The sequence below is a fragment of the Theropithecus gelada genome, chromosome 20, assembly GCF_003255815.1.
Source record: "Theropithecus gelada isolate Dixy chromosome 20, Tgel_1.0, whole genome shotgun sequence".
Lineage (NCBI taxonomy): Eukaryota > Metazoa > Chordata > Mammalia > Primates > Cercopithecidae > Theropithecus > Theropithecus gelada.
The window spans coordinates 10,134,435-10,148,354 of NC_037688.1; the positions used below are offsets into that span (position 1 = coordinate 10,134,435).

At 34.8% G+C, this 13,920-nt stretch overlaps 1 protein-coding gene across 1 annotated transcript in view; it reads right to left on the reverse strand.

Annotated features, from left to right (window-relative positions):
• TOX3 (TOX high mobility group box family member 3) overlaps nucleotides 1-13,920 on the reverse strand; it is a 107,868-nt gene that overhangs the window by 17,441 nt on the left and 76,507 nt on the right. Inside the window, exons 2-3 of the mRNA XM_025370595.1 lie at nucleotides 12,579-12,644; nucleotides 8,266-8,520 (exon numbers count right to left, since the gene is read on the reverse strand). Coding sequence (XP_025226380.1) covers nucleotides 8,266-8,520; nucleotides 12,579-12,644 — 321 coding nt within the window. The remainder of the gene's footprint in view (nucleotides 1-8,265; nucleotides 8,521-12,578; nucleotides 12,645-13,920) is intronic.

Genomic DNA, 13,920 nt, shown 5'->3' on the forward strand with positions numbered 1-13,920 from the left:
AAAGATGGCATTTGAGCTGATGCTGAAGGATGAGGAGAAGCCAACTGTGAAGTGAAGGAAAAAGTATGTTCCATGCAGAGGGAACAGCATGTGCAAGGTCTGAAGTGGGAGAGAACTTGACATCCTTGAGAAATGAAAAGGTGGACAGGAAAGCTGGGTGCAGGGTAGGCAAGGTAAAGGGTGAAACACAATAGGCTTGGAGAGATTGGCCTAATTGTGTAAGGTGGGGAAATCATGGGATACTTCCCCAAGGAGATGACCTACTATGCTGAGGTATAAAGGGAAGTAGAAGCTAACCAAGCCAAGGCATCCCAGACAGAGATGAACATGTACCCAAACCTGGGGCAAGGGCAAACATACCACCAATAAGGAAATGACAGTCCAGTGTGACTGGGCCAGGAAGAGCATGGCCGGCTATGAGGTTGGAACAGCAAGTCATGGCTATAAAGCAACAAGGTTTATTGTCTGGGTTAGGAAGTCTAGATTATTATTCACAGTGTAGAAGGCTGCCATTGGAAGTTTAAAGCATAGTATATACCTAGTGGGACTATTCATTGCAATAAATATTAACTGACCATACCTCATAGGCAACCAACCCATCTAAATCAATTGCGGACATTTCTATTTAGTTTAAATATAAATGTACAGCCTATCACCTCAATCTGTGTCTCGAAGAATACCCAAAGATTAATTTTTGCAGTCACAGAAGTTCACTCAGAATGGGTGGGCCATGGATCTCATAAAATGCTCTCACTAATAGGAGGGGCACTGCCTTCTATCTATTGGCCTGTATGATTCATGCCTGTGGTGTTCAACAAAGCCTTCTGGTTTCTGTATGTCTTGGTGTGGGTAGGGGAGTGCTTGGCTGAGGCTCGCCTCTCTCTCCACCTGATGAAAGAGGCTCTTTGTCTTTTTTAAACAGGAAAAATCCAATGAATGGATATTTTGGGTAGCAATCCCTCATTTTCTTAAATTGCCTGAAACCCAGTCTATTATTGAACATTAATCATTTGAGTGAATGGTTAAAATTTGAATAATGTTATATTAATAAGGAAACTTTAGATCACTAACATAAATGAAAAATTAAAATCACTCATGGCCAGTGGAATGTCAAATAAACACCAGGAAAAGAAAATAATACTGTTATAGTCAGTGTGGATACTGGGGCCTGCCTAAGGCTCTGGGCCTGAGCTCTGCTTTCCTTAACTTAAGAAGGCTAAAAGAAAGGTGTGAAAGACTTAATTAGCCCCAAACGGAGTCTTTCTCCTGGACTTAATCAAGATTAAAAGAGAATTGAAAGGTGAAAAACTTCCTTACTGTGTAAATCACTATGTTATAATATCGTGTTTGTACTTCATATGAAGGTATGTCTTAGGGTAGGAGGATATGAGAAGAGAATGGATAAAACTTGCTCTAATTTCCTTAAAAGAGAAAACTCTACATATTTAAATCTTTTTCACTCATTTTTTCAGGCCGGGAGCAGTGCCACATTTATCTTTGTGCTGCACACTTAGTAGTACATAGTTATACATACTATGGTCTTGCTTTGTTTTGTTTCTTTTTGCAAATCTAAGATACAAGCTTTCACATTGACATTTTATTTTAAACATTATACATTATTATTCTATATTACCTGTTTATACTTATTACAATGGTACTTACTTCCACTTGGGTTGATTTCATCATTAAAAATTTTTTAAATTCTAATATGCAAATATGTTCAATGCATCTTCTATCTATACTTGCACATAAATATTCTCCATAACGATCCAATATTAGGTTTTCAAAATAGAGCATAACATCCAATTAAGAAGCAACTAACCCAAATATATTAGAGTGTGACTAAATATATTTTCACTGTGCCAGTTTTTTAATCAATATGTCTGGAGAAATGAAGTAATTAAATAATTATCAGCAATAAAAATTACTTTGTATTCATAAATATCAGAGTTAACTGCAAATAGGAAATGCAGGCCAGTAATTTTATGTTCAATTATTTAGTTATGTCCTATAGCAATGTTAAAATTTTATTTCCAAATTAACAACGATCAAATAGTTACGCATAACTTCTACGTTTGTAACTCCAATGAACCCTGACACAGTCATGCCAAATGCATACCAATGATAATTACAGACCTGCGTGCCACAACCTTTATATTCATCAAAATATCTACACTGAAATAGATCATTTTTACTTAACAACTACTCTCAGGGTTGTAATCAGACATACCTACCCATGAAAGTTTTGTAAAAAACAGTGTTCCCTAAAGTTAATTAATAGTTTATTGGCAAAATAAAATTTTCAAGAGTTTATTATGAACACTTAATGGTAATTTACTCATGTACCTGTAACTGCTTTTGTTTTACCAAAGGGACAGCTCCACGCTTATTTTATTCAGTTCTAAATTGACATGTTAAAGAGCAATTCCACTTTCATAGCTGTTGATACTTTAAGCCTCCTCCCCTCCATTTTAACTTAGCAGTGTAAGTATGCTCTTAATAACAAGTAAATATCCTTTCATTCTCCTTTTATTCATTTATATATTAAACAAATGAAATATTTATTGAGAGCCAAGTATATTCCAGGCCCAGGGATGACACCAAACAGACCCAAGGAGCATTTGCCTTCCTAGAGCTTCTATCTGGTAAGGAGGAGACAAGTGGAAAGCAAGCAAAGGAAACCATTGCAAAGGACGACAAGGGCTGTGAATAAAAGGAACAGGGGTAATGGTATACAGAGTAATTCTCACTTCTCCAAAAAATATTTGAGCCATCATGTCAGTTTTACGTGGGAATCTGAGTGCTGTAAAAGGGTGTCTTTGCTGTCTCTGAACCATCGCTAAGTACTACAGTACTTAACTATAGATGATCTATGTTAAAAAGAAGATACAGGGAAGTAAACCACGACCAGCTTTCTCATACCACTTTCCTTTAAATGTTATAAACCAAACAAGTAATCATGTATCACACTGCACAAGGGTTAATTAGGTTTAGTGTAAGTTTGGAACACAGTCCTACTTTGACAGATGATCCTCAGGTTAACTCAGCCCTAAAGACAATTCCTATCTGTTTAGAGTCAGTAGTATGCACAGGACAAGAATAAAGAATATTTATTTTAAGCCCAGTATGGTACAAGGCTCTACAAAGAAGGCAACTTGTAAAAGTGTCTGTGGCCTGGGTATTTTTGGCAGACAATTGTCAAGGTATAGTAATAGCTAAATTAAAGTTGGCTTTTGACAATAAGCTTCTTTCAGGCAGCAGTCAGACTGAATCTCTGTAATTCGTTGAGGGGACACTGGTAGTCAAAAAAAGAAAAAAGAAACACAAAACAATTTCACAAACAGTATAATCAAGCTCTAATGATTAAAAACAGGCCAGGTACAGTGGCTCATGCCTCTAATCACAGCACTTTGGGAGGCCAAGACAGGAAAACAGCTGGAAGCCAGGAGTTCAAGACCAGTTTGGTCAACTGACAGCAAGGCCCTGTCTCTAGAAAAAATTTTAAAAACTAGCTGGACATGGTGGCACACACTGTAGTCCCAGCTACTCAGGAAACTGAGGATCACTTGAACACAGGAGATCGAGACTGCAATGAGCTATGATCACACCACTGTACCTCAGCCTGAGTGACAGAGTGAGATCCTCTCTCTAAAAAATATGTAAAATTAAAAAAAGAAAAAGATATACAGCACTTAGTAGGTGCTCAGTAAATATTCGTTGAAGGTTAATATATGGTTTCAGTTTTTAATTTAGACTTCACGCAGATAGGTCTTATTCCATTCAATGTGTATTTTTGCCTATATAAGTTGTGACTTTTATATCGTTAATTTATAGAAAAATAGCTTTTGACCATAACTTGACCAAAGTTATTCAATCTGTAAGACAAATTCGTAAGCATTCAATTTGTATGAGAAATTGCTTGTCCCCCCATGGCTAAATAGTCATCATCCTGTGGACTTTAGCTCCGCAGCCTCTATTGACAATGGCAATGAACGTGTTCATAACAATAATAAGGGCTTGTTTTAATAGAACGTTCCATGCATTAAACACATTAATGACCCATGAAATAACTGCTTTATCTGTAACACATTAAAGCAACATTGCTAAAAACAATGCATTAATTGAAAGTCTACTATTTCTTTTAATGTAAGATTTTTTGAAGTATAAAAATGGCATGAAAGTCATTTTCTTATAAACAAATATAATAATTCAGCTTCAAAATTAGAGTCATGCCAAATGATGGTATAAAAACTTCTAAAATAAGCTTGGTAATTTTAGATGTAATATTCTGATAAATTGTCATTTTTCTATCAGAAATGATATCTGTCTGGATTATGACTTAAGAGTCTTATGAATATTTTAAAAGCTCATAATTTTCTTCTCTGCATAAGTGTCTCCTATAGGACCTTTTCCTCTCTTTTTCTCTTCCCTTTAACAGGTACGAATACTACCATATTCAAACACTTTTCTTACTTCCATCTTTTTCAATTTTCTAATACTCCATTTGATATTGCTAGAGCACCACTATAGCATTTTCTGTAAATATGTGTGATCACAATTAAATCCAAGGCAGTATCAAACAGAAAATGTCAGTCCTCTAAATATGGAAATATAATATATGAAGAAAAGTATGTGAATTATCAGTGTGTTTTATAAATTCTCTTTTGGGGGGCATACAAAATATCAGACCAGAGACAATTATTTTACTGTCTGTTTCTTAGATATCAAAGAGAATTTTGAAATTCATCAAAGCTAACCTTCTGTTATGTACAACAGGCTAAGCTGAAAAGAATGTTAACAAGTTCAATTTTCATTCAATCAGCACTACTGCTCTCTGAAATGTTTCATTGCAGGAAAGAAATAAAAATAATCTATATGGTAATTATGAGGATGAATCCCCCAGTAACTTTCAGCTACATGAAAGGTCAGTTCTATTCAAGATATTTTATCAGTCCCCTGCACATACTCCTGTCCTGTCATTTTAAATCTGAACAGCATTTTATTTTCCCATTTACAGCTACCTGCAGAATTAAGTACTTAAGCCAAATAAGAAAAAAAAAGAAATGTTGAATGCTGGCAAAGGCTATAATAGCATAGAGATAAATCGTTCATCTGCTCTCTCTCAAGCCTCTAGGGCTGCAGATTTTTCTTCTCCTGGTGCACTGTGGGTATTCAAAACTTGTTCAACATGATTTCATTTCATTTCAGGCACTGCCTGAGAAAACTAAATTACAGAATCAATCATACAGAAGGTCAGAGTGAGACTTCATTACAAGTATTGCATGCTTGCATGAATATCTTTCATTTATGACTGACCCAATATGTCACAATAGCTGTCTAGTAAAAATAATCCACTTTCTGAAATTGATGTACTACTGATGTCAATGCTACTCAGCAGGCCGGGTAGATTATAGAGAGGTGTTAAAAAAAACACACACACACAACTCTTTGGAACGCACATTGTAGATTTTTAGAATTGCAATCTTTTGTGGATTAAAACAATTTCCAGATGATCAGCTGAACTGACAATAACGCTTAGAGGTGACAAATTTTTAACCAAAATATACTGTTGATTTTGACTTGCCAACCGCATCCTGTTTTAAGATACACGTATTCACGACAAGCAAATCAAGGTTGTTCTTTGAAGTCACAAATGCATCGACATTCAATTTTTCAGCAATTCGCTTTTGAATACTGGGGCATTATTTGCATATTTTGAAATGTGAATGCTAATCACTGGACTCTTTTTAATCCCCCTTTTTTGTTCCTGCCTTCTGTTTTTAAATATAATGGCATAAATTTAAGGAAGATAAACATGTTGTGCTTGGTGCCAACAATAATGCAGCTAATCAGTAATGTGACAAACTGTCACTCTTTCTAAAGGAAAACCGATGAAGCTCTGAAGAAAAGCTGGTTCAATACAACATCAACAAGCTGGCTTTTCTTCTTATATGATAGTCTTCATTCACCATGGCAATCCTTAACAGACAGCCATATTCATTTGGATAATAAAACTTCTTACTTGCATAAGGTATGAAATATCCAACACACACTCAGAAGCTGAATGCGTGATGTATAAAGTATTATTTATTATTTTTCTGGTGACCTTCCTAAGGGAAATCTCTGAGGACGCTTCTGTGGAGTGTTATGATGTAGCAAGCCAACTCAGTACCGGGAGGGAGATATAGAAGAACCTTGACATAACCAATTTTTAACCATGCCTCTGGCGATTCTGAATTCAAGTTTATAGGTGAACATGTCAGGTAGTACATAGAACAAAACCAACGACACATTGTATTCATCATAATTCTGTCCCAGTACTTTTATTTTTTCCAACATTTGTGATTTAAAACCCCATGACATTTCTTCAAGGTGAAATTCTACTAGAATTTTCAACAAGATTAGTTTGTTTCAAGCCAAAATAAATATCACTCAGGTTCAGCAAAACTTCAAAAAGGCACCAATAAATGTGAGGAGGTCCATGTAAATACCATGACAACAGCCTGCACTTAGCTAAAGTACCTATACTTTTAAAAATCAATGAAATAATTCAACTGCTTTAGTGATTAGCCATACATTACAAAAGAAGCATTAAACATTGAGTCCTCTTTCCCAACACCAGTCCGTGAAAGCATTGTTCTTTAAGTGTATGTGAACATCATAATTATTTTATGATTCCATCTTTAGTTCTTTCCAATATAGTAAATTCAATTGACCATGAAATGAAATTTCATAGTCAAAATGCCTCCTTTACACTTTTTTATGGCAGCAATAACAGTTTTATAGCTTTAAGGCAAGGTAATTCATCAGATGTTTAATTTAAAGGCAGATTCTTATATTATTAATAAATATTTACCGATTTAATAAAGTACACATTTTAACATACATTTAACTATTTCTGCAACTTAAACAAGCCTCACAGAGCATCTATGAATGACGGTGAACCCTGGCAAACTTCCTTGGTGACTAAACACACCCATTTTATTTTTATTATTTTCTTAGCAAAACACTGTAAGCCTGGCTGTGGAGAAACAGAGAATAGAACCCTCCATTCCACTGTCAAAGGTAAAAAATATAAGAAAGTCCCCAGGAAACAATTATTTGTGATGTGGAGTAACGTTTATGAATACTTAATGACTATTTCCTGACTGTTCACTGAATTCTTTTCTGACAACAACAAAAAAAGTACAAAATAAAAACCCCGATGTTCAGCTCAAACACAAAAGATCACAGGCAAAGAAAATTATGTTGCTGCAATCCTATTTGGGAAAGTAATCTTATATTTCAGAGAGCACATTGAATCTTTGCACCACTAATCCACTACATATTTTGCAATCATATGTTGTTATCTAGAGAATTAACAATGAAACCAATAAACATCACTGGCACGGTCCTAATGTGCAGAGAAATATGTAAACAAGCAAGAGGATTTGTTTTTTGTTTTACCAACACATCTGTTTCTTTTTATCAGGGTTTTTTTAAAAAGCCCTATAAACTATTAATCTTGTTTTAAAAATGTCGACTTAGTACCTCACCTAGATGGACGCAAATGCATTATATGCTATGATGGGAAAAAAAAAGAAAAATCCCAGCAGAAGAGTTTAAAATACTTAAGCAGATTTACTCTAGTGATTGCTGACTCTAATTGCACACTAAGAAAAATAGAACCAAAATTATTGCATTAGTTACCTTGGCTCTCTGGAGTGCCTTATTCGATGTTTATGACAATAAACAACATAATTAGGTGTATTTCACACAATCGCTTGTTCTATATTTTTCTCTGCTGGGTATAAGCAATTATACTTTTTCCCTTTTTTGGTATCTCAGTTTGGTATTTCATTTGCAGTAAGAGTAAATCATGTATCGTAAGCATTATAATTCTAAAAATTCAAAAGACCTAGGCACCTGATAAGGACTTCCATTTCTAAAATTTTGACTGGGCAAACTTTCAACTCAAGCACACCTTTGTGTTAAACCAACAGCAAGGCAAGATTGGCTACTTTCAGACCAATGAATTGGACTTTAAAAAAAAATCATTTTAAATCACCAGAATCTTTTTGGATCATCTTCTTTTTGGTTACTATCAACCAACCCAATATCCTTTTGTTCAATACCAGGCAGCGATCCAGTACCTGCATGTAAATAGCACTAGGATCAATCCACTAGGAACAGGCAAGAGCACGTTTCAGAACATGGACTCTCAGATCTTTACCATGATTTGTGCAAATGATAAAAAATAATTTAAGTAATAAATGTGGGGCCTACCATATGTAACCCACTGCTATGAAGTACGCCATCTTGTTCCACGAGATTTCTTGAGATTGTAATGGAAGGGAGATCCAGGCTTTGAGGGGGAAACTGGGGTGTGAATTCACTTCCCTGGGAAGGCAATGGATCGCTGAGGGCTTGAAAGGGTAGCAGTACATCCGGCATGCCTAGGGCAGGGTCTGACTCTGGAGGAGGTGTGATTGGCGGAATTTCGAATTCCTCGTCCCCAAGGCTTGGTGTATGGAATGTCTGCTAAAAGGAAACAAAATATAGATATCTTCATATTCTGTTCCTATATCTTATTCCTCCTGGGAGGGAAAGAGAAAGACATTGCATGAAAACACTACATACATATCTAAGCCAAATATTTATTTCTCAAATGAAAACATCTTAAACACAGATTTCCGTATATAAAGTTTTGCTGATCATTCTGATTAAAGATTTAAGTCTCATTATCATATGGTTTTAATGGAGTATCACTATTAACAGTTTTTTAATGCCTACTTAATTAGCAACATCTGTCTTTGTTGTTAGTTGGAGCATATAACAAATTGCTACTTTATTGATATGTTAGTGAAACAGCTCAAACCGCTGACACTACGCACATGCTTTATAAAATGCTGATGATTTTGTGGCATGCGCGCGCACACACACACACACACACACATTAATCCAGAAGTGAACATTACATATATTTACTTTCTGCCACAACATATAAAACAAGTAATATTAAATTTGTGGTCTGCTTTTTTAATTTCCTCATTGGTATATTCCCAAGTGCAGTGACTACTTCTATGGAAATTGTTACTATGTGTAATACAATGTTTTATATAGGGATTATCACAGCTCATATTAAAAGATGCCAGCGCTTTTATTTAAACTATAAGGAGGGTTATTTTCTTTTACATGAACATTTTAATATGCATTTATCTGAACATTTTCTACCAGTCTTCTACTTTTTAAAGATGATCTAGAAAGCATAGAGCTATATTGATATAGAAATACTAACTAGATTTGATGCTGTTCACCTACTTAGACAAGTATTACATCTCAAGACCTAAATAAGTCTTAATGCATTGTTTTTCTTCACTGATACTGAGATTCTTAAAGGCAGTGTTTTAAAATAGGGCCTTGTGATATAAATCAGGGTTGCTCTACCCAACCACACTAAGCATTTTGGGGGGCATTTTTTTTGGCGAGAGGTTCTGAGGGAGTGGCAAGGTCTAGGTTTTTGGGTTTTTTTGTTTCTTTTTCTTTTTCTCTATTTTTTTCTTTTTTTTTTTTCTTTGGTCAGGTGAAGGGTTTGGGGGACTACTCGTATTTTTTATTCCTAGCTCAGAGGGTCAAATTTATAGTTCATTTATTATTAATAGTATTTGAAAGAATGAACTGGTGCAAGATAATTTGAGTCTGCTATTAACAGTTAAGAGGACTAATTAAGTGCTGAAAATCATCATTCTTCAAGCTATCAATCATGATATAACGTAATGACCACTTGAGAGAAAAGAAAAACTCAAGAAAAAAAAAAGCAACAAAACACATTTCTTACATATAGAACCTGTCAAATGTTATTTGTATCTCACTAGAAAAAAAGAGGTCACGAGCTATGGCAGTCTATGGTGGGACAACTGAACATCTTGAGGTTCTTAGCAGGCTCAATATATGCAAAACATCATAGCAGAATAATACACTGGAATGCTAGACTAAAATATTGGATTTTCTGACACATGCATTCTAATAATGACCCCAAAAGCTGTCAGTTTCTAACTGTGGAACCCCTAGTTCCCAAACACAAAGGGATGAATTGGCCACAAACGTGGTTGGCTAATGAACATAACCCTATGGTTGCATTTGCCGTTATTTTGGCACTAATGTGGTCTAGTAACAGATGCAACTGTAATTTGTGACTCATTTGCTACCCCATTACTGCTTAATGAAATCTAACATATCACATTAACAATACGGATAAACACTCATTCTTGATATGTGGCATTTGGCTGTTTTCATTACCACTGTAATTAACACTTGAAATATTATTTCAATAAATATTTAAAGTACTTTAAAAATGGTCAGGGTAATCATGACACAGACAGAAAACATAAAGCAAATGTGTGAATTTCAAACTCAAGAGTATCCTAGTCCCTGTAGTGTTATCTACAGGACAATATCCATGAGAAGGGAATTGGTTTCAGGCACAATTTAGACTTTACAGCATGCAAACCTAAAGTCTTCCTGAATTAGTTTACACTCATTAAAATGTTAAAAAAAAAAAAAAACAAGTAAATTTACTTTTAATGCAGTGACTGGGAAATTAGGCACATGCTATAATGTAACATTAACATTTACTTGGGCTTTTTTGTTCAAGAAAAGATGTACAGAAAAATCATTACATAAGATTACTTCCAAAACTAACATAAAACATGTCTATGCTAAGCAGTCACAATTAGGCAATTAGGAAGGTTTTTATTTTTGTTAAGGAACAGAGAGAGATGTCATATGCAATATGTCCCTATGGTGTAATTTTTTTAACGACAAATTAATTTCAATTTAGGATATTACAATATCCTAACCTAATATAATAATCCAATGAAATAACCAAGAAAACGTTAAAATGTTAAACTACCTTTAATGACAGATAATATATTAAAGTTAAGCTTTCCTTTCAGAAGAAAGGAATCCAAAATGCTGGATATCTAAGATTATAAAAAAATAACCATACATGGCGTCAACAACAACAACAAAAAGACACACTGACTTTGGTAACTGTGCCATCTGACCAATATTAGATTAATCATTTAGAGTTTATGCGATTATTTTTTACAGATATTGACTTTTCAATGTTTACCTTGAACATGTTAAAGTAGTATGTACATGGTTAAATACCATCTGTACTGAAATGTTCAAAACATTTGTTCCTTTTGATAAAAATGCAAATCTGGAGAACTGTTGTATCAACATATAACAGCCAATGTCTGACACGGTGAATTATCACAGCTGGAATTAAATTGTCTCTGAACAGCTGCTGGCAGTAGAGCTTTCATCAATGTTTGATTCAAATGTAGGGAAAAAAAATCCTACAGAATGAAACATCATGTTGTCCTTACAGATGGGGTTTGTGTTCATTATCACAAACAACACAGCAGCCAGTGCCAAACAATATTCCCTTATCTAAGCTGTCTTCTTGGTTAGAGAGATGATGGTCACTATAAAAGTGATTAATCTAGGAATACCCTTAATTCTTGATTCCCCATTTATTCTAATCATTTCTCAAAGTTAATTTCTTTCATAACACTTGCCTCCCTTTACCAAGATCATTTATGAAGCCATTATTATTTTCATTCTCTGGGGTCAAGCTAGTTCAGTTTCCTGTATTTGAATGTATCTGGAAAATGAGGACTTTTTATTACATGAACCGCAAGAGGAAATGTTCCATTTGGGTCAATTTCACTTCTGTTTGTTCTTGTTCTAAAATCTTAAATCTCACACAGTCTACCATTTTTAGGAAACCATTTTTTATCTAATCAAGATTGAGGTTTTTCTGGAGGGCAGGCCAATGAGACCAAACATCAGTCCAAAATCAATAATAGGAAATGCAGTAAAAACAGCAGCAAGAAGACGATGCTTGTTTCATCTGCACCCGTAAACTGAAGACAGACCCAGAGACAATGAGGTGCTGCATTTAGATTCCATCACCCAGTTTCCACAGCTGCAACCAAGTCTTGGAGCATGCCAGCCACTCATTCATTCATTCAATAAATATTTATTGAGCACCTACTACTGCCACGTACTGTAACAGGCTGTGGGGATCTAGCAGCAAATTACAACACTCATTTCACATCACCCCAAGCCCCAAGAAACTATAATACTCTTCTGTCACATGGTTTCCCAAACCATGGCAACTTAATGACAGTTAATTATCCCTAGATATATGTGAAGGTAAAACAGTTTCCATTAAAAGTCACTTCTAGCCTGGTTTCTAAAAAGGTAACCACTTATCTGCTTAGATACCAACACTGTATGTGTGTGTGTGTTTTAACATACATTCTTATATATTTATTTTTTGTTTGCATTTTTTTAAAATTCAAAAGATTTGTATGAAGTTACTATCATTAGTAACAGTCTACAGAAAAGTGATAAAAGACTCATCAGGTTTTCTTTTCCAATAAGCTTTTCTCGTTTTTCCTCCAAAGTCGTTACCTTGTGCCACATAAGAGAGAGATAAATTTGATACTTTGTTTTTCCCTTCAAGCCTATTAAATTATCTCAATAACACAAAAAACAGGAACAAACACATTAAGATAGTCACCTACCTCACTGGCAGTGAAGAACGCATTGTTCGCCTCAGCCATATTCATATAGTTATTATTATTTCCAAACTGAAAGAAAACAGATTGTTTGATGTTAATATGGGACATGATAAAGCATTCTGGCTGTGATTTGGAAAGAATGCTGGTGTTGCTAAATAAAAGAGGGTTTTATCAGCCCAAATGCGAAACATGACAAAGGTTTCAAGGCACTATGCTGTACCGTCAGCTGGTTCCCTCAGAAAATAAAGCACAGAGTTAAGCTAACTCAATAACTCTATAAAATAGTTTTGTTTCTCATCAAGACTAACTGTGAAGGGAGAGGATTACAAACATTAAGCCAACTGGTCACCAGCGTGTGTTGTTTATTGACCTGGCATTTGTGAGAGGTGAGAGGGAAAAGAGTTTCCAAGAAAATCACCTTGACACATTTTAAAAGCACGTAAGGATTTTATAGCTTACTTTTCAAGAACAGATGTCACAAGTGTGGGTAGGTTAAAATGTGAATTAAAGGGAATAAAATTCAATTCCCAGGACTCAAATTCTATTTTCTAGTGAATGGGGTGTGGCATGAATATAAATAAATTATAAGACTAAAGAATATTTTTAAAATCTCCAAACAGAGCTTAGAGCGATATCTATATCCATCAGAGTTGCTGAAAACAGTGATATTTAATCTCTCAATGTAACATTAAGTGCAAAGAGGTTTAAAAATAAGCAGGATCTTATGAACACAGCAATTTTTACTTCATTCCCTAACACAATGGGCCATTCATATCATCACAAATAAGACCGTATCAGCATTTCAGACTTAAGCTCTTTACTTCTAGGGACCTGTTATCAAAATGTAAAACTTGGATTTTGGCAGAAATGTATTTTCAGGTTCGAATGGTCTAAATTGGCACATTTTGTTGCTTTAAACATTCTGTTATCAGTCTGGCAATATGGAAAGGCTCTGTGATCATAATAATCTAGAGCTATATTATTTTCATGATTTTTAACTGGTGAAAGAATGTCCTTTTTATAAAGTTTATTATTTCCTTCCTTTAATACATCAAATAAAACATAGGTTTGGTCTCCAAAGGTTGAAATATAGATATATCTATTCTCTAATATAAATAAAGCTAGTAATTATTTAAAGATACAATTTTCCCAAGGAGAGTGAGAGATGGGTGGATGGAGATAAACGGGTAGGTACATAGATAGATACACAGATAAATATAGAGAATACATAGAATATGGAGAGAGACACATAGATATGGAAGACTCATATAATCCTCTTCCTCAATAAACTAACACTTACTTCTTGGGGGCTCTCAATCCCTGACTCCGAAGGACTTGCACCCAG